Here is a 26,719-nt window from a genome sequence, read left to right on the forward strand (position 1 = left end):
AAATAAATAGATAAGACAGCAATTAAAAAGCAAAAGATTTATCAAATGTATAAGCATACTAGTAAGATAAAAGCAAGCCAGAGTAAAAGATGTACTTATAAGAAAATAGATGACTACATCTTAGAGCACCTGGAATTTATTTTGAAATACCATAATGTCTGTTGTCTCCTACATTTTAAGATAACATTTTAATTTAGGAGTATTTTTTCTTACTAAATACATAGGCTTCAAGGAAATAACAAGACCTACGATATTTTTTAGCTTTTTTGTAATAGTCTGCTTTTTCTTGGAGCACTCATATAAAACTATGATGAAAAAGTAAAAGTTACTGCATTAACAAGATAAACAAGCCATTGATTTAAGTTGGATATCTAACTTTTATGCCCATATATTCCCATTAAAAAAATAGGTTGAAATTACTTACTTTTAAAATAAATGTAGACAAATAATGCTACTTCGTAGTTAAGAAAATTAAGATAAATCTATGAGTTAGTAATGATGATATTAATAATATTTTAAATTAAAAATGAGGAAAAAACAGTATTGCATTGTGTTTAGAGTAAAAAACGGAATCTTCTTTAATGTTCAAATTTGCCTCCACTCGAAGATTACGGTCAATAAAAGAATTGTCCAGTTAAAACAAGAAAAGCAACATTACAGTGAAGTAGATTGACTGAGAGATTGTTTTTCAATTCCCTCGACAATATTGTGCAAATTCTCTTGGTTTTGTTTAGATGTCATTTCCATATTTGTTAGCTCTGAAGGGCAGTTAGTTTGAAGTTTTGGGATGTTTGTTGGTGGATAGTTTTTTTCTATTTGACTGTACATGTTAGCTACCGACTTTTCAAGTTCTGCTAAGTTTTTAACATGTTTGAGTATTCCTTTTGGTTCTCTTTGAGCAACTTCATTACACACTGTTGTTGATGTTGACAGCTGTGTCACAGAGGACTTCATTTCTTCAGCTGGTGTCACACTGACAGTGTGTTTAACAGCTGGTATACAAACACATGTAGTGGATGGAACTGAAGTTGAAGGAGGTAGTGGAGAAGGAAAAAGAAGAGGTGGTGGAGGAAGAGAGGGAAAAGGAGATTGAAGAGGTGGAGGAGGAGAAGCAGAGGGAGGAGAATGGGGAGTGAGGGGGGCAAAAGGAAAAGGAGGAGGACTAGGAGGCTGAGAAGGATGAGAGCAGGAAAGAGCAAAAGGAGTAAGGACAAGAGGAGGAGGAGGAGAAGGAGAAATGTTTGGTGGATGGGGAAGATTTTCGAAAATGTTCCTCTTGGTTTCAGTAGTCAACATACACATGGTTGTCTCTCTCCTAAAGAGTGGAGAATTTAAAATGCAAGGCATCGAAGGAGAAAGTTCCAAGGAACAGTCAGCAGGAGAAATGATGACATTAGGTTCTGATTTGAGTTCCACAGTTCTTGAAACAGTTGGCAAAGTAGAGATTGAGGAATGAGACCAAGGAGAAGAAAATGAAGAGTCTGAGGACAGAGATTCCAACTGGTCTGTTCCTTGTATAATCAGTGATTCACCTTGCCTTATTTCCTCTTTCTCTGTTAAGCTGGCATCTTCAGCTGCAAGCAAAGGATTACTACTACCCCTTTTGTTTGGATAGGTTCCAGTACTTTCATTTTCAGCGATCTGCCTGTTGCTTCGCCATTGCTCCAGATCTATAGTATCCAGTCTATTGGGCAGTCCCCACATCGGTCTCCTAGGTGAGCAGATGTTCTGATTCCACATCCTCTGAATCTTTTCTCCTGGATGCCTTAGAGACTCATTTTTGGCTTGTGTTTTGGGTAAAAATGAGCCTACAGAATCTGTTCTTTGTGAAAAGTCTGAATTTGTTCTTTGATCTATATTTTCCTTATAAAGGGTGTTGTGGGTACTTAAGGCATCCTCATCAGATATCAGTGAGAATTTTCTTGCAGACTTGGGCTGGTCGTTCTTAAGTGATTCATCTATATAAGTCTGCTTGTGAGCCTCAATATCATTGGAAGAAAAGGGCATAACAACGTGCTGATGTTTCCTGTCTTCTGGAACTGATTTATTTCCCCTGCTTTGTTGGAAATGGTAGAGAAGGAAAAGACTTGAAAGAAAAGAAGATAGTGAAATGTAAGGAAACAGGTTGTGACATAGCTTTCCTGAGAAAGATGTTTTTATGGTTCTCATTACTACTTCAAAATATAAAATGCCAAATAACAATAATCTACTGAAGCAAAACATTACTTTCATATCCCTGGTCTCAAAAAGGAAGAGCAGAAACGCTTGAGAGCTGTGAGTAGCATGAGAAATATTCACTTAAAAAATGTGTCAGTCTGTACACTGATTTTTATTTTCAATTATTTTAATACAGCAAAGTATCTATGACCACACGTAATAGTTCTCTCATGTATAAATCACAATTCTTCAATTTGCAGACTGGCATTTCGGCTAACAGTTTCATATTTTGCCTTGGTTCAGGATACTCAGAGCTGAGTGTTTTGGGGAAAGAGGATTCTTAGTTGTGTCTTATTCATACCTGTCCATTATGTCTCATCTCAGTAATTATGTCCTGAAGCTAAAAGTACTTTCTTATCTGAGATTAAAGCTTGTAAGATACTACAGAAAGATATTTTTCTATTTTCCAGATTAAGAGAATTAAAGTACCCAAGCACAGATGGGAGAATTTCTTTCGGAGTCAACAGCTAAGAAAATGAATTTACACTATAATCTTGACAGAGACTATTTCTTCTAATTCAATTTTTGCTTAATCACTTAAAAAATTATATATTTTACAAATAAGAGAGAAATTGTTGGTGGTTCTTTTGCACATGATTTGGATCAAATTTTAGTTGACTAGTTTTACTGAAAAGATTTATGTTGATAAAACATAGTTTTTATATAACTGGAAGATTTTCTTATACATGAATACTGAGTCATAGTGGCTGTTCACCATAAATAAACTTGAATAAATCAAAGGGCACAAATAAGTGTCTCTGATGAAAGCATTGAGACTTTTCCCCATGAAGGGCTGGGGGACTTGTGGTTTTGAATAGTCTCTCATTAGACTTTGCTCTCAAGCTCAGAGTAACAGATTAATTTTTGTTATTGTTGCATATTTACCCATTGAGCAGAAATGAATTAAAAGGGAAATATTTTGAATAAAAATTAAATAGCCACATTGAAAGATTAAGATGACAGATGAGGAAATAAAATGATACATAAAGCCAAAGCTGTTATTGTGTCCTTTAGCAAAGATATAAACTGCAAGAAAGAATTCTCACAGGTCGACTTGGGGTATTGGGACCACCTGAATAATTCAGAAAGTGGACAATTTGCATTAAACACATAGAAAACACTTCTAATCTTAAAAGCTCATTTTTTAAAAGATGGGCTTGATACTATACAGCAGTTGTTTTTGTGTAGATGTGTTCTTGGTTTAATTTTCTTGGAAACAGTTATCGATATAATGATATCACATCACTTTTGGTTGAATGCTATAGGTAAATATTTTTAACAAATTAAAAACAAGGAGGATTTTAAAACTTCACTTGGTAGGTACAGATACTATCAGTGGGAACACTTGTTTAAACTCATGCAATTTCAAGAAATCAAAAGAGAATGAGATGTGGAAGATATAACTTTCTATTTAAAAGTAAATTACTCTATAGTAAAAATTACTTTATAGAGTAAAAATGACTTTATAGAGTAAAATAGCACTTTATCTATCCTTTTTTTTAATGCCCTTGTATTAGAATAATATTGTTTACTTACTTATGCCTATGTATCCACAGGTGAGAAAGAGAAAACATGTGACAGAAAAAAAAAGTTTTAACTATAGTTAATTTGTAATAATTATGAAAATATTAAAAGGAAATAGCTTTAAGCACTTAATATGTATTCAAAAGAGAAAATGCATATTTATATATTTCCTTTGTATTTATTCATAAAAATATATATAATAATCTATTTCCTACACACAGGTAAAATTCATCTCTATGAAATATGAATGATTTCAGTACTAAAACAGAAATTTTAAATGAGATTATAAGAATTGCTTCTATGCCCTAACTGAAAAATTAGTCCACACTAATTTATAAAGGAGACATAAGTATTGTTTGGAAGAAAGTAAATGTACAAATACTATAATAACCATTACAGAGTAAATATTCAATTTTTATGAAGTTATTACTTCATGAAGTTTTTTTCAAAACGACCTCTGATTTTTGTCTTTTAAAAACAGTTGATAATAATTTGTCATTTATTTTCTAGTAACATTATTTATAGGATCCCTATAAAAAATTTTGAATAGGTAAGTTAAAAATTTGTTAAAGATAATTAAATGTGTAGAACATATAAGAATTTAATAAATACATATTAGAATTGCAAAATTCTCTACTAAATAATAATAGATAACACAATTTTTCAAATAAAAAGTCCTTAAGTGTTGCTATTTGAAAATTATCACCATCTAACTATATTGATTCCAGATGATTCTACCTTATACTTGCCTTTGTGAAATACAGATGACTATATATCCCTCATCATCTTACATAAAACACAATTAATTTGACACCTAAATCTTTTTTAGTTTCTAAATATTTTTGCTGGACAGAGGTAGTTAACATAGACAGAATCAAATCATATTGGCTCAATTCCTACATTCACCAATAAATAAAAAAGAGACTATTATTTTCAACTTATAAAAAAAGATAAAAAAATATATATGTAAAGTGTGAATTCTGTATTATTATTTTAGAAGTAGATTGAAAGTGTTGAAGTTGTTTTAAATTCAATTTTAGAATTAAAATATAGAACAGTAAAATCAGTTTTAAGATTTTAAAAATTATTCTTAACATAACCTTGTATAATAGTATTAATATAGCAAATAATATTGATACATATCTTTAAAACCAGTTTTTCCATTAAACCACGAATTTCATAATTTTTGAGGCTTGTTTTATTCCTACTAGTAAATGCTACAAATGTAACAGTAGAATGTGTATTAGTCCCTTAACTCCACCCAATTCCAGTAAATAAAAGGTTTCCTGAATTTAATTTAGTCATATTCAAAATTTTATAATATTTCTAGTTGTTTTTCATTTCACGTCCAGAAAGCTATTCTTGAGTATTTAGAGTATAGACAAGTTAAATATCTCAAGAAATTTTGTTTTGAGGATGCATCATTATAGAAACAGCTGTATAGTCTTTTAACAATAATTTAAAAGCCTCTTTAAAAATGATTTAATATTGCTTAGAGATAGTATAGGAAAAATAATTAAGCTATCACTTCAGTCTTTTGAGAGGAACATGATAAAGAATTTTCTAAGTGCTTGGGTAGTTAATATTTAATTATTTTCATTCAGATTTTAATTACTTTATGATGTTCTAAAATAATGTTAGAAAAGTCATTGATTTTAGACTTATACAATTGGTTTATGTAACCGGGTAGAGGTTGACTTTTGATACCAAATCATGAATTACTATTTTATGATTGTGCTTTAATCTCCTTATTTTCTATGAGATATAAAAGATTTCATAATCTATTTCTAATTTGGAAGAATGTCTACACGATTCTAAAGATTTAGAGATTAAATATAACATTCAAGCTATTCATCTGCAAATATCTCCTTATATTGAATACTTCTTTTTTTACTGTTAAATCATGTTTTTGTTTGTATTGTTTTATTGGTTATTAATTTTCGATTTAACTTACATTCTCATCTTAACAATTTTCTGCTTTAAAAAATGTAATAAAGTAGTCTGCAAACTGCTTTTCAACATTAAGTTGAAATTAGATACTCACCACAGAGCATCCATCAAAACCCATTTACTTCTTAGAGCCCCTGAAAGGTCTACTCACATTGTGCTGTCCCCAAGTTCCTCATAGAGATGCACGCCTGGAGGTGGTGGTGGTGGTGGGGGTGCGGCCACAGGTGCCGGGGCAGGCGCTGCTGGTTTAGCCGCGGGTAATGCAGATTGGATTCGTGCTGTCTTGGTGCACTCAGCTTGGCGTCTTTAATAAAGTAAGGATGTTTTATAAAATTATTTTAGAAATCATATGCTTATCAATACGGTACCTTTTAATAATAGTGGACAGGTATCAGAGGAACTAATGTTAAAAAAATCTTTTACACAAGTATTTGATTTTATAAACTGATATATTACAAAGGCATCTCCACAGGATGTCATTTATGAACACTCTCTTCCGTGTAGTTCTTTAAAAATATTTACCACTTGATTAAAGTGTGGAATTCATTCGAAATATTTGCAAAGTTAAATGATAAAATTAAAGAGAAAAGGCAAAATATTTACAAAAACATGATTGACAATTGGTAAGTCTTAAATGGATTTCTTTCATAATGTGTGGCATATAGATACATATTTTTTTTTTATTATTCATCTTTTACCTATGTAAATAGAAGGCAGACAAATAACACATGGTTCTGGGTAGGCTGACTATTTTATGATTATTATCTGTGGTTTCTCTTTTCATATTTCATAAAATCACGTGCAAAATATTAGTAATTATACTTACACTTTAAACCTGTTTGAGAAAGCAATGAGTAAGGAAAAAGGAGAAAGCTACATTAGAAGTATTGCATTAATAATACTTTAATTTTTGATTTATTCTAAATTATAAATAATGTACTGATTAGAACTCATACAGATTTAATGACATAGTAGGGAAACTAAGTATTTCAATTCAGAAACTGAAAATGGTGAGCACTTTATTATTACTGTCACAGTCATGTGAACTGTTAAAATGTTTGTTACAGGAAAACAAAGAAATGAGATAAATGGAATAAGATACAACTGGATTAAAACATGGGTATGTGAATTTCAACTTTGACAGAAATGGAATATTAAAAATGATCTGATTTTTATAATTGGCTTCTTGGTTTACTGTGCTTAAAGAATATGAAAAGAATGGAGTCCGGCAACAAGCTCTGACTACACTTGTGGCCTCATTTTGAAGATGACAGGTGCCATTCCTGCGCAATGAATTCATGACACTTTTTTCATATTTACTTCTTGGTTTCCCATGCATAATGAATTTTCAAAGACACATCTTAATATAAAAGAATAACCATTGATTCTGATCTTATTTACAGGCAGAATATGAAGGTACAAAAGTTAGGTTTTTTAAAATAGAATTTTACCTGGAACATGAGCAGTGTAAAATTTCTTTTGTTTAACTCTGTTAATCTATAAAAAGCATCAACTAAAATTAATTCATAGAGTGTTGAGCTGCTTACTAAACTAAAAATAATTAAATAATGCATCTACAATATATTTAAATATTAAGCATCTGAAATTTTTGTTAAATTTCAGATCACTGAGTATAACATCCAGTTTTTGATCATTGCATTGTGTGTTAAATATGTTTCCTCACTGATATTATTGCTAGTAGGATAGAATAAAGCTCTTTTGAGAAATAGTTGAACGAAAAAGGATAACTGTAATGTAGATTACAACTTAACATGAAAATTAATATTGGGTTGAAAGCTTATTAATTAAAAATTTTGTCCAGTATTAAGTTTTTTCATAGGCTTTAAATTTGGCATATCTTTTGATTGGAACTCCAATATATCAACCTAAATATTATATCTGTAACTTCACATTGCTTTTAAGATGGAAAATATTCCTATAGCATCTTCATGCAGAGCATACTTTTTAACTTTCACATTGGAATTATCTTACCTAATTTAATTCAAAAGAAAATTCTCAGTATTAGAGAACAAAGATAACAGTTTAAGAATATGTAAAGACTTTCCCTGTAGGTATTTTAAATGATGAATAGCAGTTCTACCATTATTTCTTACTGTTTGTTACATTAGCAACTTGTGATTTATAATTCTTGTTTGTTATTTTCATTCTGTGGCACCTTCAGGGCTACCTCTTTTCTAAACCTATTTCCCATATTTTCACTAATCAGAGATATACTTAAAATGCATAGTCCTCAATCACAAAGGTTTCCCATACCTAGTGTCAAATAAAGAAAAGCTTACTAGCCTGTCTCAGAGATAGATGTTTAAATTAGTTACAATTATTTTGAAAGGCCTAAGTAATAAGAATATAGATATTTTAAATGGATATATTTGCCTATAGGAACCAGAAAACCTTAAAGCCTATACAGCCAAAATATATTGTTAGATGTTAAAATATAAGTTCCATTGAGGTTACCCAGGAAGGAAGAAACCGCATGGAAAATTACATATGCTGTGTTATAATTTTTAAATATTTTTACCAACATTGATCATTTGCACAGAAGTAAATTTAACCTTATGGATAAAAACTTAGCATGACAATGTAGTTAGGTTATGGACCTACCTTTGGAATTGGCTGAAATGAATATCTGCATATGATATTCCACTGCCTTTTCCCCAGGATACCTATTACCGTCTCTCTCAAAGCTCTTATCCTGATGAAGAGCATAAACAAAGACACGGGAGCTAACCTAATATACCTATTGGGTGAAAATATATTAAGAGCACAGGTACATTGAGCCATCTGTGAAAAATGTACTGGACATTTATATTATTTTCCTTTAAAGGAAGGTCATTTGGTACAAGAAGGATACAGGAATCCCAGAATGGTTGCACCATCAATATTTTACAACAAAACCATATTACTAGAGATGGTTTTTCCATAACACCTTCTTGAAGAACTATCCATATTTAGCTTTTATGAATACTTACTGTCTGTAGCTGACCAATACCACCAAGATGGCAGGAATACAACAGAGAATGATGATGAAAGCCAGAGCCAGCAAGGCACCTTCTGTGTAGCCTAGACTTTCTCCTCGTTTTTTAATGCTGGTCACTGCTTCTGGAGTCCGGATCTCCAGAATGCGTCCTCCTTCCCCATAATATGGTTGGAAGTCTTTATTGATATCGAGCAGTTTGCCATCCAAAAATCTTTATTGTTAGATAAATAGTAAAATTAATAATATTAAAAGAACAAGAGCTTTTTTAAAAATAAAATCTTTTGTAATATCTTTTAATATTTTTTAATTGAAACATAAACTCAGACAGAAGTCTTATAAATAAGGAAAGCATATGTAAAAAGCAAAAGCAATAAAGAAGAGTAATTACCCATCTATACACACATATCAAAAATATTAATAACAATGACACTTAATATGCTTTTAGACTTGGGAAAAGTCATTATCAATATCATTAAACTTTAAATCACTATGTTGAGATTATTTATGTTATTATGTTATTCAGGTAGAATAAAATATAATATTCTAAATTATATAGCAGTTTAAAATTATATTCCCGCTATTTATCTTCTTGGCTCTTCAGAATAATCCCATAAAATAGGACATTATAATACTAATTCACTGCATATCACAAAGCTATACAGTTATTGAAACAAATCTGAGACACCAACTCAATTCTTCAGACTTAAAATCTATATTTGTGTTCCACCACACAATATTAAATATCAACAATATTAAATATCAAACTAAAACAATAGCTTATGGGCAAAGATGAACAAATTAGAAGGTATTTTCTGCCCCCTCCACAAAAGACTAAATAAATAATGCATGTAGTAAATCAGTGTAATCGGAATGACAAAAATTGGTAGTCAATTTAATCTAGTATTTCTGGCAAACTCTTCCTTTAAATAATGCAATTCCGACTATGGGCATTGAGTTGAAGAGGAGATTCAAAAAATAATTGCTATCTAATTTCATTAGATAGAACAATTTCATTGCATATTTTATGCTGTAATTAAAAGGTTTTTTTTCCTAAAGATAGTCCTTGGAATCACTTGAAAATTCCCTTACAAATTCTACAATAGCAATATAACATTTGTGTTCTTAATATAAAACCACAACATGTCAGGTTTTTTTCTTTTCAATTTTAAGATTTTTATTTATAAAAGTCAAATATTTTACTATAAAACATTTGAAAACACAAAAGATTTCAAAAAGCAAAATTATTCATAGGGCCACAGTGCAAAGACAATCACTGCTAACATTTTGATATACTCACGTCAAATCTTTTTTGGGGGGATTCTTAATAAATATTTTGTATCCTTGTGATTATATGGAATATACAAAGTGAAAATATTTTAGAAATATATTTTAATATTAAAATACGATGCTATAGTTGAAAATTTGAAAAACGCAAGAAATGTTTAAGAAAAAAATGAAAATGACCCCGAATTTCACAATCAAATTATAACCAAAGATGTCAAACTTGTGCATTTTATAGTTGATTTTATGCCTTTTTGACACTTTTTAATCTAATATTCTGAGCAATCATGCTGCTTTCAAATCTAGTTAACACACTATTCATATAGATTCTATATACGAAAAATATATGCCTGATATCACATATAAATTCCACAAGGCAGTTTATAAGTCTTCCAATTTAAGAAAACTAATGGCTTAGATAATTCAATTTTCATTTTAAGCTACACATTTTTTAACTCAGGTTTTCATACTATGACATAAGGCAATTAGGATTTTTTTTTTACAAATATACTTTTGTAAATGAAAAATATAATTTTATTGCAATTTTCCTAGGTCATTTTAAAACATGTTAAAACATGTAATGAAAGATCAGAAATAGAATAAGATCATTAATTGCAAGGAAAAAATTTTCCCCATATCCATTCCACTTCGATATTGTTGTTTTGCTTAATAAAGTAAATCAGAGGTAAACCACATTATTTAAACTAGATGCTAATCATTAGTTTTTCATTTATTTGAATTTTCAGTATTCTGATGTTATGGTGTTTTTTTTTCTGGACATAGGAAGTTAAATAAAGCTTTATTAGAACTTAATAGTCAGATCTTATTTTAAACTATAAGTGTGTTTTTAACACTATATTCTAAATGCAGTTTGTAGGGTTTAGAGGTTTTCTTTACCTTCTTCATGTCTCATTTACTATCTGGACAGACTGATATTAAATAGGCTGGATATACAAAAAAGGTGTACAAACTAAAATTGCATGTGCTTTTAAAAATTAATTATATTTTATTTTAAAGTAATATAATTTGTTTCAAATTTAGTTTACTTTAAATCTGTTCAACAAAATTTTACTGTTTTTATTTTAAAAAATGAAATAGTGGTTTAATACCAACTTAATTTTTAAATTTGTGGGTTTTAATAAATAAATTGGTAAATAGACATTTACTAAATAAATGTGCCCCATCTGAATATATATGTAAATTTGTATATGCATATATTTATTTATATGCTGTTAAAGATATATAGACAAAGAAAAATAAACTCTAAAATTATAAATCTTGGAACATATATGTGTATTTACAATACACATCTATAAATATGTAGAATATATATCTATGGTTATATATCAATATATATTTTTCAACTAAACTGTTTCAATTTAGATAAGAACCATTCCAAGAATCTGTTGGACACTAGGTGTCACTAGAGTAAAGCAGAAACTAACATTAAAAAAAAAAATGTATACTGTTTAGAATAACTTCCAAAGGAGACTATGTAGCAGTGTTTTGTTTAAGATTTTGCATTTTCTTTATTTTTAGGATTTATAACTCAAATATTCAAATTCACACCAGGATGAAATATCATATAGGATATGGACTTAAATAGAAGAAATTATATCCTAGTCAAGAAAAATATCAGATACTAATTTTTGCTGATTCAATAACTCCTTGAGGAAAGGTAGATTTGTTCTTAAAATTTAAGCTTACTAACATAACTGCAGAAAAACTTCCTCTTTAAGAAAGAATCTGTATTTTCTTCTCAAACAGCCAGAGCCTTTGGAGCAAGAATGGAAGCTGATGCGAGGTGATCTCAATAAACTGCTCCTTGCTTATAAGTATAATGGACCCTCTAATGCCAAAAGAAGAACAGACTCTCTGAAGTTACTCTATCTTACTCTTGGACTTGAAAATTTCTAGGCATGAGAACCTAAGAATTGTCTCTTAGAATATTTTTGCTTAAACATTATTTTCAACAACATTTTGGTGGGCTTTAATCTTTAAGTACTTATACTCATAGCTTTATATCAGAATTGTCTGTGGGTGATATTGTAACCAGAGAGCTGTTACAGACAATAAAAGTACTTACTTATTTACCCCAAAATCTATAGAAGGACATTTTGATTGTTTCCATGTCTTGGCCACCATGCATAACGCTGAAATGAACATAGGAGTACATATATTTTTACGAATAAATGTTTTCAAATTTATGGGTAAGTACCCAGGAGAGGGATTGCTAGGTAATTCTACTCTTAATTTTTTGAGAAATCTCCATATTGTTTTCCATAGTGGCTGTACCAATTTACATTCCCACCAGCAGTGTATGAGGGTTCCTTTTTTCCCACAACCTCTCCAATACTTGTTATTACTTGTCTTGTAATAGCAATTCTAACTTATTCACAGTGGCCATAGAAATAACTGAAGTGTCCTTCAATAGATGATTTGATAATGAAGATGTGGTACATATATACAATGCAATATTGCTCAGAGTGAGAGAAGATGAAATACTGCCATCTGCAACAACATAAATGGATCTTGAAAATATTTTGCTAAGCAAATAAGTCACATGGAAAAAGCTGAGAACCATATGATTTTACTCATGTAGGACATAAAACTGAAAGCAACAAACAAGACAGACAAACGAACAAAATCTCACAGACACGGAAAACAGTATAAAGGAAAAGGGGGGAGAGTAAGGTAGAAAAGGGTAAAAAGGGTCAAATATATGGTGATGAATGGAGATTTGACTTTGGTGAACACAATGCGATATACAGATGATAGATTATAAAATTGTACATTTAAAACCTATACAATTTTTATTAACCAACATCACCCCAATAATTTTAATTAAAAAAGTACTTACTTAAAAAGCTCATTTCTGTCAATGGCTCTGTTGGTTTGGGGGTCGATTGCATAGACAGTCAAGTCACATTTGGTGTAATCTTCTAGGGAAAAGGCATCTCCATGCCGGCGAGCACCAATGGACTCCACCACAACTTTGGCACCAGGGATTTGCTCCTGAACATAGCGATCTAAAATCCTATAAATCAAACAGAGTACACACATGACATTCTGACAAGCTTTCTGGGGGAAAAAAAATCACCCTTAACTTGAAATGACATTTAGTAAATGAAAAATGATGACAGCCTGGATTTTGCTAATGTTTACCGAATATGAACCCTTGGAAAAAAAGCTATTTTTTCAGCATTTAACTTCTAGTGATGCTGGAAGCTGAATAAGGTAGAAAGAGGTCACCAACTATGTTCCATTTAAGTCTTGACTCTTTGAATTTATGATACTATTTGAGCTTTTACATGGCTCATGGGACGTGCCAACTATGTAGTACAAATAAAGCTGTCTATGCTTTATAGGAGCCATGGGGTCTTAGAACTCTTGAGTTCATGTGATTGATGTTATAAATTACACTTCCCATCAGATTCTGTGATACAAAGAACATATACCAAGGTGCAGGATGAGGATACCTGTTTTCTTGAACATATAAAGATCTTTAGAGCATCATAGCAATGGGAGAACATAAAGATATTTTGCTATGGCAGGCTTACCAGATTAAAATAAAAATATTGCATTAAAATCTCAGAACCTGTTTAGAGGAATACAAAAAAATTAAAAGATATATCATTTGGTGTAGAATCAGTAATATTCAATAGAGAAGACAGAAATAATATTAACCTATGGGTAATTTTCTAGAAAATACATTTTTTAAATCTAATTACATAACATGATTTTAATTAAAAGTACAAATTATTGCCATAGAAATATTTGTTTTCTACAGTGCCACAAATGGCAATTTCCTTAATGTCTTTTTCCTTATTAAAAACTTTATATTATTAATCCTTATAGGTTAACATTAGAATGCATATTTTAAAATATTCAGACATATGAATATTAATAAATTAATTTTAATAACTATACATGACAAAGATTTTTAAATTTATCTATAGATTCAGTGTGCTTTTTGGAGTCCATGCTATAAGGCATTTGAGTTTAGGGAGGGAAATATATTCTAAATTTCTTTGATACATCAGAAAATAAATTTTACTTTAGATGCCAAAATTAATCTGCATTCTGCTCTATTAAAAAAAAATGCCTTAAGAGTCTGAGTGTGCTTGTTTTGCCCTTGTTAAAAGACCAAGCAGGATACTAAACTTTGGAAGAAATGGCTATACGATTGAACACAAGTCTATGGTGTACATGATAGGGGACATTGTCGATGAAAGTGAAGTGTTTTGTTAGTCAGTTTTTCAGTTTGTATAGATCAGCATAGTTGAAGGCTCTCTTATTGAAGCACTATTCATTCTTTTCCTTTTATTCTCATCACCTCAGACCTGGTGGTCTCTCTGCCTTACCAATATCTTTACTGATGAGATCTTTGCCGAAGAATAAGGGAAAGAAGATGTGAAAAGCAGAATGAGGAATAAATCCACTCCCCAAATACTAGTGAGTAGTTGAATGTAGCCTCCTTGGAAACCTGAAGGGAATGGCTACAGTGGAAGACTTAGTCTAACATCATCCAGCCTGTGTTTCAGGATTCTTTTCTTGAGAGACATATGCACACTTAACAAAAATAAGAAAGGCTTTGGAGTCAAACCACATTATACTCTTGACATTTTGTAGGAGGTACAAATAATAATAACTTAGTGGTAAACAGCACAAAGGTTTGGCTTAAGTTTTCAATTCCTTTACTTATCAACAGCATAACCTTAGATATGGAATTTTAAATTCTTGGAGTCTCAGTTTTCTTAACTACAAAATAAGAAAATCATCTGCTGCGTGAGATCATTGTGTAGATTAATTGAACTAAAGCTTTTGCTCAAATCTTTGCAGTTTTTAGCACGTAGTAACTGTACCATAAAATATGATTATGATTATTATTAATTTGGCTTAAACTTTTGCAATAATAAACTTTTTCACAGCATCTAATTCATTCAAGACATTTAATGAATTTGCGGAATTATTAAGAAAGCATTTTTCTCACTAGTACTATTAGTTCACAAGTCAAAAAACAAAGACATGTGAGTATATGGTTAAATATATTACAGAAGGTGGTTATCTTTTCCAATACTATAATTCAACAATTTATAATTGCTGCAGTGCATTTATGTATTGATTAAATATGATCTAAAGGAATCCTTCATATATGCCTACATAAATTATGTTTTCCTACAAGGAGAAACTTGTATTTAGCTTGTGCCTTTTTCTATATTTCTGTGAAATATTGCAGAATCATATGTGACTAAAAATATAGATGTGAAATTATCTGTATAACTGTACTAACTTTTACATGGTAGCAGGAAAAAAATAAATCAATAAAGTCTAAAAGTGAATTATGTCATTTGAAACAGTGGCCCCCAACCTTTTTGGCACCAGGGACTGATGTTTCTATGAGAATCTAATGCCTGATGATCTGAGGAAGAGCTGAGGCAGGGATGCTAGTGCTGGGGAGAAGCTGCAAATACACATGAAGCTTTGCTCACCTCCTGCTATGGGGCCTAGTTCCTAACAGACCACAGATCAGTACCATCCGTTGCCTGGGGGGTTGAGGACCCCTGATTTAAAACATGTAACATCTTCTCCCTGAACATTTTTTATTAAATGTTTAGAGATCTTTTGGGATGAAATATCTCTTATGATAGAAATATATGTCCGAATTTGAGTTCTTTTCATCTTTTTCAGATAAATATATGTGAAACGAAATTTAATGCTTTAAAATTGAGAACACATGTTGTAAAAATCTATCTTTCCACTTAGCATCTATATCTGTATACCTAAGCATTTCTACAATGTTTATCTCTATCTTTATTACATATATATGTATATAGGTTACATTACCTATATAGGTTACATGACCTATATACATATGTATGGTATTTTTTGATGATTGATTTTTTAACCCTTGATCCTCAAATATACATAGATAGGTACACGGTTGCTTCCTAAAGATTTTTTTACCTCAGATTTTTAAAAAATACAGTCACAGACTTTGAATTAACTCATAAATTAATAACAATGTTTAAATTGCTCTTATATATTTTACATTAAATTATTACTTATATCAAGCCAATCGATACATAAATTATGGAATCAAATCATGATAATTTATTGCATATAAATTCATCGAGAACATGCCTCTTCAACCTGAAGTGTTTGTATGCAACTAGCTCATCATTGATTTATGTTATTATTTTTTTTTTGTTTAAAGCCTTTAAAACTTGTTCTGTAATAATAATATATTAAAATATGTACTAATATATAATATATAAAGTACATATTATATTACATATTAATATATTTTATATTATATGTAGAGAGAGATCTACAATGATGTTTCCCTAATCTATCATATCTGTGTCATACAGACCATCATGGAGATGTCTATTATGATGTCTATATCATGTTAATAATGCTTAAATCCAGGTGGTATGATTTTGAGTTTACTATAAAAAGTTTATAAATCTTTCTTCTTTGTATATTATGCTGCTTGAATTTCTTATAATGCGCAAAATAAAACAATATAGTTATATTTTAAAAAACTCTTTAATACCCTATTTCCTCTTCCCCAACTAGAGAAAAAAAAATCTTTATATAAATCTCTATTTTTAAAGTTTGAATATGTAGAAAATTAAGTTGGACTCATAGTAGTCTAATAGAGTTATAGCAAAACTCGGGAAAGGGTTAAGTGGGAACATTTTCATTCACTCATTTATTCATTCAACAGTTATTTACTGAATGCACACCATGGACCAGGCACTATTCTAGACACTTGGGATATATCAGTGAACAGAATAAAGATCTCTGACACCACAGAATTTGCATTCTAATTGAGCAAGACAGACAAGATAATAAAATAATAAAACTGGTAATAAAATAAAATAAAATAAAATAACTGGAGTGTTCAGGAAAAGTATCATTGAAAAGTTGATATTTGAGCAGACTTTTAAGAGACAATGAGTGATGAGGATATTCTGGGTAACGGTGTTCCTGGAAGAGAAAATTGCTTACCACTTGTGCAAAAGCCCTGAAGCAGAAGTGTGTGGCTAGAACCAAAAAGCTTGTGGGGGTAGATCACATGGGGACTTTTAAGGATTGTAAGCATTACCTTTTGTTCCGAAAGAAATAAATCTATATTGCTGAATTTTAAACATTGAAGTAATATGATTTACCTTACATTTAGAAGAAGCACCCATGCTACTATGTTGAGAACAAGTTTAGATAGTGTCTGAGGGCAGAATCAGGAAAACTGGTTAGTAAAGACTTTAAAGAGATGAAGAATTTATCAAATGCTCAATCTATTCAGTAATTTGGAGAAAGACGACAACATAATCCTTGATTATTAGTCATATATGAACCTTATAATTCAGTTCTATTATATACATCATTTTTATGCCTGATTATGCATCAGGCATAAATCATAAAATAAACCAATGCAATACTTAACTGTATAAATACTTATACTAATTAATGGTTGACCTAGTTAATTGCTTTTTGTAGTTCATTTTAAAAAGGCTAAATTTTTATAGATCATTCTTTGTTTAAAGAAGATCGTAGAGACTAAAGCTTAGAAATCAATTTATAATGCTTTATAATCTTCCTTGAAGTGTGTATCTAGACATAGATGGCTCTTAAAAGAGGGTAATATCTTTCCAGAATTCAGGCTGCTTCTTTCTATCATCTTTTGTATTGAATATGGAGCACAGATCCCTGCTCTGCTCCGTCTCAGTTACCTTGAACTATCTGAATGATTTCTTCGTGAAGTCCAGTGTTTTGCACATAAGGAAAAGTTTTTATAGTGGTAATGGTATAACCACACTATTATGCAATATGATATTGAAGCTGGCTAACATCTCAAGAGGAGTGAAAGTTATACAAATCACTAGGTACTGTAAATACTGTTTGATGAAACTTCAGGCCTATAATGTAGAGAAAAAGTCATTCCATTCCAATGCAGAAATAATCATAATGATAATGTAGACATATTTATTAAATATAATATTCTGCAAAAGACTCTGAAGAATTGAGAATTTTCCACATGTGGCCCACACATGTCTTAGTCCCACAGGTGTTCCTCTTCCAGACTTTCTTGCATATGACTTTGGCTTCTATCTGCTCCCCTGCACCCATCTTGATTCCCCAGACTACCCGAACAGTGGCTGCTAATTCATAACAGCAAGCCTTCTGTTCTCAAAACTAGCTAGGTTTCAGCCGATCCTCTCCTTCTAAAGCCCCATAAAACATTCTACCCTCCTTCCCCAGGGGCTGTGGGAAACTTCCCATGCCTCATATTTTCAAATAAAAGCTTATACTAATAGTGCTCTGATTGATTTTCTCCTATCATCTTTTAGTCACCCTACCTCCCCCTCACATTGGCTTTATAGAATTGTTTTGGAGATGTACCTAATATAACAATTAAAAAAAAAATAAAAAGAAGTCTAGGGTTCTTTTTTTGGACTAGCTTGGGGTTTATGTTTTATACTTTCATAATTGCTCATTGGTTTAATTCCTGACATAAAATGTATGATATTTGAGACCTCTAATAGAGTAATACTATTTGGATACAAAACAAAGACATAGATATTGAAGCACGTTGACTAATTATACTCTTGGAAAAATAAGATTTGTGTTCAGACAAATACCTCCTTTTATACTTGATAATGTTAAATTTACCTAAGCCCTGTGCTCCAGGAATATAGCAAGGGTTAAGAAATCCCCCAACTCTGTTTTGTTCTAGGAAACCGCTTACTGCTTAAGAAACATCTTTCCTCCTATGGCTTAAGATTCATAAAAACTCATGGACACCCCTTTGTTTACTTAAGACAAAGCCAGTCACAATTCCTACAAATTCTCATTCTCTACCTCATAAGTGATTAGTTGAATTGTTTTGTCCCCATTAATCAATCAGAACAAAATTCCTGTTAACCAAACATTGGTTGTTTCTCTTTTTCCTCCAAGTCCCTGAACTTGGACCCACCCTTAGCCTGAGACAGCAAGCATATATAATCCCTCCTAAAAGGCCCCTCCCAAAGCAGGCTGATCTCACAGTAAAACCTTACTTGACCTACTACTGTCCTTCATCCCACTTTCCTACACAGGTTCTTTCTAGCCTTGTTTACACTCTCTCTCTCTCTCTCTCTCTCTCTCTGTATTGCCCTTTTCTGCTTAACCTTTGAGTACTGGCATTTCTCTTGGTCAGAGAATTCTCCATAATACAACAGTCCCCTCCACCCCAGTGCATTAGTTCCTCTCCATTCCCCCTTAGAATAATCTTTTAAATAAAGTTTCTTCTAAATCCAGATTTGTTTTCATTTGACACATGATACAGTAGGAAGCTAAATAAAATTGTTTTCTCATGTTCCTAGTTAGTCTTATTAAATGAGTCTGTCTATACCAGCCAAAGTTAAGTGATTTGCCAAGATTTTCAGTAAACTATACATAAAACAAAAGATTTATTCATTATCTCCTTTTCTTAATCTCTTCCCACAGTGAAACAGCCATGATGCTTCAAAATTTCCAATTGCATAAGCTGTCTTTCTCTGTTAATATGTATGAATGCTGGTCAGCAATGCTTAATTCTAATTAAAAACTGTTCAAACTATAAAATAAGTAAGTTCTAATTTTTTTTTTCTGCAACTAAAAATGACAAATAACGACAAGCAGGACCTAACCAAGTCCTTGCTCTCCATTTGATAAAGAAATGACATCCTGTGTACTGCCTACTCATTGGAAATGGAAACCACAGTGATCCTTTGATGAATTATTTCCATTGTGGATAAAGTTATGTCCTTAGGATTATACTCTCTATGCCACAAAAATTGTATTTAATCCTCCTGAGATTCACACACACACAAAAAGGCATTGATAAAAAAGGCATTGACACATCCATTTTACAAGTGGACTTTGTTGCTTTTTGGCTGCAAAACATTTTGCTCTCTCTCTCTAAAAACACTTTGATTTTGGTTTGAGGAATTAGCCTTGTCTCCACAGTCACATCTGGTAGGACTTCAATCAGTGGTCCTGTACAGCCCTCGTCCCATGGCATAAAAGACTGCATGTGACTCAGAGCAGACCATTTCATTTTCTCTCTAGAATTTGGTTCTTGAGTCAAAGACACAAGATTTTAAATGGTTGGAACTAATGCACTGGAGGTGCAACTTTCTCAGCAGACAGAAATTGCATATCTATCGATTCTTGCAGTTCTTGCTTCCCAGGCCTCTGCAGCTCCCTTGGTCTTGACTATTTCCCAGCCTGTTTTTCCATCCTCTTATTAATATTGTCAGCTCCCAATTGCCTTTTAATAAATTCCCCTTTGTTGAAGTTCACCTGAGTCAATTTCCAGCACGTTAGAACTAATATTATGCATATTTCATTTTAAAGTCCACTTGCACCAAAGCACAAGTCATTTTTCTAATTCTCTCATGATAGCAACATCTGTCCAATTTTCTTAGTCTAATTAGCCCTACTAGACTGTTTGAAATTCTATTGATCATATACTTTGTATTGTTTTAAGTTGCAGGGTTGCTTATGCTAGAGTTTCACAAGACTCTCCATTATGGAAAAAAATCCAGTCATTTAAATTTGCCCTGAATCTAAATTCTCAGAAGCAATATAGCACTATAAAATACAAGTAGTACAATCAAATACATAGTAGAATAGTATTTGATTATGGTAAACTTTTTCAAAACAAAGAGCTGCGTTTAATTTATCTTCTGAGAAGCAAATACGCTGCAAATGAATTAGTATAATAATTATAATCATTAAATGAAAATTAAATTTTCATTTAGGGTTTATTGTTCTACTTTAGTTTAAAAGATATGTAACCTACTTATAATACTTAGTAATATGCTACTATGCTATCTTTAAAAAAATTTTAATTAATAACTGTAAACTTCTAAGGAAATACGTTAATATAATTAACATCTATTTCATATGTATATATACATATATTTATATGTAAATGTTTATTTATATTTATGTGTTAATATGTGTGGTTTTTACATGTTTATATAAACATATATATAAAACATGTTTTATGTGCTACCACATGATAAATCCAGTACAGAAATAGTTTATTTAAAGTATTTTTAGATAAATGTTGAAATGCATATTTAACCAACTTTTTTCTATGTAAAGCCTCTTTTTTAAAAATCACGAACTAGAGTACTAATATATAACCAGCTCACTTAACTAATTTATTCTCAAACCAAGTTATTTTTGGTAGATGTCTCTAAGTATTCATTTAGAGCATCACTTTATCCAGTTACCTATACATGTTCCTTTAACTATTTTCAGCCAGAAATTGCTTTATATAAAAATGAAATATAGAGTCTTTATTGAAATAGTTTTATAGCTATTTTTTCACACTAAAATTATTCCAGCAGCCATATTCTCAATTACCTATTTGTGTGAATGAGCCAAACTAAAATTATCATTTGATGGCAGTTTCTGGCCTTGTGTGCTCAACTCACTCCTAAGAAAAGATAGGGTTGGATTTTTAATTAGGTTTACCTCCTAAAACATTAACAGAGGGAGGGTTTAGGAACCTAGCCTGCTGCTGGCCCATAGGTGTAGATTAAAAATAAACCAATGCAGATACTATTTGTGTCTTTGCGAAAATTATTCAGTCTCTCAAAATTTTAGAGAACTCATTTGTACAATGGAGAAAGTAATCAGACCTACTTCAAAGGGTCTTTGTGAGAAGTTAATTGGATAACATTAATTAATTACAGAAAACGCAACAAATAAAGAGTGCCATAGATGTTAGATATTTGTTGTGGTGATTATAGAAACTTCTCAGATTTCACGATTGTAAACTCCACTTAGCTTTTTGTTCAGGTAAATTGGTTTATATTTAGCTAACAAGATAAGAAGCTCCATCTTAGGTACTTGTCAATATTTTTTCAAAAGCCTGGCTAAAGGAATCAATAGGTTTTGCAGATGGCCAGAGGTATATACAGGCTTTCCTGATCATCTGAACTCACTTCTGTTAGTATAGACTTGCAGAGAGTTCATCCAGACCACGTGCTGAGTAATGCTGTAGGTACCATGAACATTTTTTTCATGACATTAAGATATATCCTCTCTATGATGTTCCATAAGATAAAAACATTTTTCTACAATCTAACATTTGATTGAGAAATAGTTCTGCCTTTCCACCAAAAAAGATTTGTTTTTTTTGAATTTTGTAACTGGTTCTGTTTTTTATGTGCTCTTTTGTTTGCTTCTTTCACTTTGGTTCTAAAATGATGAAAACTACTCTCACGATAAGCAGGGCCTTTTTTAGCATCTTTATTATTAGCCTCACCTTGACTCTTTCATTTCTTTCTATTCTGTTTGCTTTATTTTTCTGACTCATGTTCAATGTATTTTACCTTGTTTTATGTATGAATCATTGTAAAGTGCCTTAAATTCTCTTTGAATGAGATGGAACATTTAAAAATAATTAAATTTAGCCCCTAAAACAACTAAGGCATAAATGAAAGTATCTGAAATGCTATTTGTGTTGCTGTAGATACAATTGGAATTTTCTTATATACACATGGTTGAATTTATTTCTCATCTTAAAAACGAAACAGTGGTACAGAGATAAATTGTGTATAAACTGGAGAAAGTTAAGAAAAAAACAATAAATATGATTGAGAGAATAGAGAAATTGGCTCTTGCTGAATAGGCTGTACAAGAAAACGATATACTTACCTTGTACATGGGATGAAAACATATAAAAATTAATAAGCTATTCTATTTGGCAAAAATCCTGGGCCATTAAACATAAAAGAATATGATAGAATTTTGAAAGGAGTAAATTCATGCAATACACTTTGAAAATCTTGAAAAGCAACTGTGATTCAAATGTTTTAATGGAACCATATATCATGATCTTATTTTTACCCTGTAACTGCTTTCCAGTTATTTTTGACTTGGTGCAAGCAAAAGCTCTAAAAAGTAAACTGAAATGAATGAAGTGATATTTGGGAAAAGCACAACAGAGATTATAACACTCTACATTTTTCTGCTTCTCTCTTCAATTTCTCCCAGTGTGTTTCCACAGTTTTTTTTTTTTTTTTAATGAAAAGATAAGTGTAATAGGAGACTGGAAAATGCTCTTTTTCATTGTTTTTATTAATGAATTTTACCTTTGGAATATGATTAACAATTGCCTCCAAAATCACAGGATAGAATATACTTGTATAAATCTTTCTTCCATCATATGTTTATAAATATTCATTTAAATTATAATAAAATATATAGCACAAATAATAAGTTAAAATAAGACTATTAGAGACAATATACTGGTACTTTCATCATAACTGTCTCTTATGAATTAAATGGATTTATTTATCTCTTCCTAAAAATAACAATAATTCAAATATTTAAACATTAGTTTTTAATAAAAGCAAAATTAAAATGTCCTTAATGGAATTATAGAAAGTATTTTATTTTTTTCATTTTTGGCTATTTTATTGTTTCCAAAAGTTTGAGTATCAAAAAAGTGAAAAAGATAAAAAGAAGAAAAATGTTGATTTTGACAAAATAAAGCATCTAAATGTAATAAGTAAAACTCATTTTTTTTTAATGTATATTCCTGAGAAAAATGAGGGAGGGGCACAATTCTGTATTTAAATTTTTCTATATCACATCTATTAGATGGCAAATAATAAATGATGTTGATTTATTATCCTTCAATACTTTTTTATTTTACACAAAAGAAACTAGTATAGCTTTGACTATCAGCATTCAGATAAATGTTAATTATTGAATGATGAGTATTATATCCATTAAAATATGAAACAAACCAATTGAAGGCAAACACATCAGAATAAATGACTTTAGAAAATCAAAATAGAATGGATTCTTAGGAAAAAGTAAACTAGTTGATAAGTCATTTACTTTTCTTAAGTCTGCATATACAAAAATATATATGAATTTGGAAAATTCAAGTGATAGAAAAGAACAAATATTACCTTAATATATATGAAAAATATCAGACAAAACACTAGTTATTGTAAATTGGAACCATTTCACAAAGGTTTACTCCAGTGTAAACAATTTATTCATATTGTGCCATGATAGCATACTTTTAAATAATAACTACAAATTTATACAAAATGAGATACTGTAACCCTTAAAAATAGAACAACAGAAATGAGAGTCATGGAGAACCCTGTTTACAACTATGGTTCCATATTATTAATTCAATACTGACACAATGGGAATATTTAAAATTCTGTCATATGATAATAAACATTTATTGGATTTTAAATCTCTACACTTTTCTGCATTTCAAGTAATTAAGCTTTAAAGATGCCATTGCTATGTACATGAATAATAATACCAAAACCATTCTATAAAAGTCTAACTGTGTTTTAGGTTGTCTTTAATTCTGTAAAAAATTATGACTTCTTATAACATAACAAGTTGAATAAAATAATGTGAAAACACGTATTTCTTCCCGCAAAGAATGGAGTTTACTTTTTTCTTTACCAAAATAAATTCTAAAACTGAGTATTTCAGAAAAAGAGCAGATGAATTCTTTTTGTGTCAAAACAATAAATCACCAAGGTTTGGAATAAAACTGAATCATGTTTTTTAAATGAATCGTGAATTATACCTTAAATATTTAAAAAAGTAAAATTTTATTTTATATTGTCCGTGTTTTATTTTTATGACTGGCTTTTATTTTACAGCTATTATGTGCCAATTATGCAAAATATTATTTTCAAAAGTTATACTATTGAAATGAATGTACTTCATTATCTGATGGAAATTGCATCATTTATGGTCATTTTCTGTTGATAACCTTTTCAACTACATCTGTTTGTTAAGATATTTAAAGAAAATTGGCATGTGATTGGTAATAAAACAATTTAACTTAGAATATACCAGATAAGAGAGACTACACGATTAAAGAAATTCTCAGGTACAATAATATATTTCATATATTCCAGCTAGGCTCATATTTTTTAAAAAAGATTTTCAATGGTTTGATAGGATAGTATCATACCTGATATGTATAATATTCAGGTAGAATAAATAGACAAAATAAATTAACCTTAATGTTGGGTTAAGTAAGCAATTGTGGAGAAGAGATAATGGAGTTTTAATTCACTGATGGTGGGGGAGGAAGCTGATACTCAGAGCTATTGATGTGAACCAGATATTGACAAATAAAGTCAATCTTCTTTAAGAATAGAATACTATTATTTTTACATGTATAATTTTATCCAATTCTTCAGTGAACAAAAGCAACTACTTTTATTTTATCCATTTGCTCAGACCCCAAATCTAGGAGTCATTATTGTTTCTTACATTTTCTCATATTCCAGTTCATAACAAATTTTGTAGGTTATCTGAACCTTCAAAATTTACCTTAATCTAATCACCCTCTCTATCGCCACCCATACCACCAGTCCAAGCAACAGTGATCTCTCTCCTGTACTATTGCTATAGATTCATATCTGGTCACTTGTAAAAGATGAGCCAGAACATTATCATTTCTCTGTGCAAAATGTATAAGGCCACGCTGTCCAAAAGAAATGTAATGAAAGTTACATGTGTAAATTCAAGTTTTCTAATACCTACTTTAAAAAGTTAAAAATAAAATGGTGATAGTTATAATATATTTACTTAACTCAATATGTTGAAAATGATCATTTCAATATGTAATTCACATAAAAATATTAATGAGCTATCTTACATTTTTTGGTACTAAGTCTTTGAAATCTGGTATGATTTTATGCTGCACTTATAACATCTCTCATCTGGACCTGCCACTTTTCAAGCACTCAATAACCACAGGTAATTAATGGCACTATATTAGACATACAGCTTTAAGAACTTTCCATCTTAAAGTAAAATGTTAAATTCTCCAAGGCCCTATGAAGTCTTATATAACACATTTCCTACCTGAATAGTCTTGATGTGATAAGCATGCTCCCAATTCACATTTTTATGTTTGCATTTCCTCTTTCTGGGATTATTTCTTCCAGCCTCATTCTCCAGCCCCCTTACTCACAAACACACCCCACATGACTTTCTCCCTCACTTCTTTTAGGTTTCTGCTCAGATTTCAGCTTATTGGAAAGGTTTTTATCAATCAACCTATATGAAATAGTACTTTTGTTCCATAATTTTATATTTGTATTTATTTGTCTTTATTGCAGTTATCACTACCTAATGTCATGTTATATATTAATTTATTATTATTATTTTACTTGCTGTTTTCTACTAATAGAAGATAAGCTCCATGGAACAGGGTCTTTGCTTTGTTCACTGCTAACTCTCTAGTGCTTACACCTAAGAACTACTTTTTACTTAAATAATAAATTGCCAGTTTTCAGATATGGATATTAGGACTCAAAGAGTTTAATTCACGGGCCCAAGATCTCCTGGTTAGTCATTGGTGGACTGGGCCTTAAGTCTAGGTCCTCTTAATTCAAAAGGAACAATGGCCATCCTGAGGGAGAAAAAGTTTAATAATATCACTTAGGAATTTCATATGAGATTTCCCCAAAGTGTTTTCTTGTAGGAATTTGAATAGAATAAGAAAGCATTATAACATTTTTATGTAGAGTATAATGTTCTAAATTAGCACTTGGCTAGTTAATCCCACAGGCTAAATCCAACCTACTACCTATTTTTGAAAGTAAAAGTTTTATTTATGAAGTATTTTGTTATAAAAATTATTAATTTAAAAGTATTATTTTTAAATTATTAACATTTAAATGTTATAATAAAATAAAT

The 26,719-nt window shown here is 30.6% G+C and overlaps 1 protein-coding gene across 1 annotated transcript in view; it reads right to left on the reverse strand.

Annotated features, from left to right (window-relative positions):
• Positions 1–654: 654 nt before the first annotated feature.
• The window catches only part of PCDH15 (protocadherin related 15), a gene marked incomplete at its 5' end in the record, with an annotated part of 30,179 nt that continues 4,114 nt past the window's right edge, over positions 655–26,719 (reverse strand). Inside the window, 6 exons of the mRNA XM_006925989.2 lie at positions 655–2,086; positions 3,754–3,759; positions 5,843–5,995; positions 6,518–6,526; positions 8,682–8,900; positions 12,831–13,007. Of these exons, the coding sequence (XP_006926051.2) occupies positions 655–2,086; positions 3,754–3,759; positions 5,843–5,995; positions 6,518–6,526; positions 8,682–8,900; positions 12,831–13,007 (1,996 nt within the window). The remainder of the gene's footprint in view (positions 2,087–3,753; positions 3,760–5,842; positions 5,996–6,517; positions 6,527–8,681; positions 8,901–12,830; positions 13,008–26,719) is intronic.

This window comes from Pteropus alecto, unplaced genomic scaffold, assembly GCF_000325575.1.
Source record: "Pteropus alecto unplaced genomic scaffold, ASM32557v1 scaffold88, whole genome shotgun sequence".
In the NCBI taxonomy this organism is placed as follows: Eukaryota; Metazoa; Chordata; class Mammalia; order Chiroptera; family Pteropodidae; genus Pteropus; species Pteropus alecto.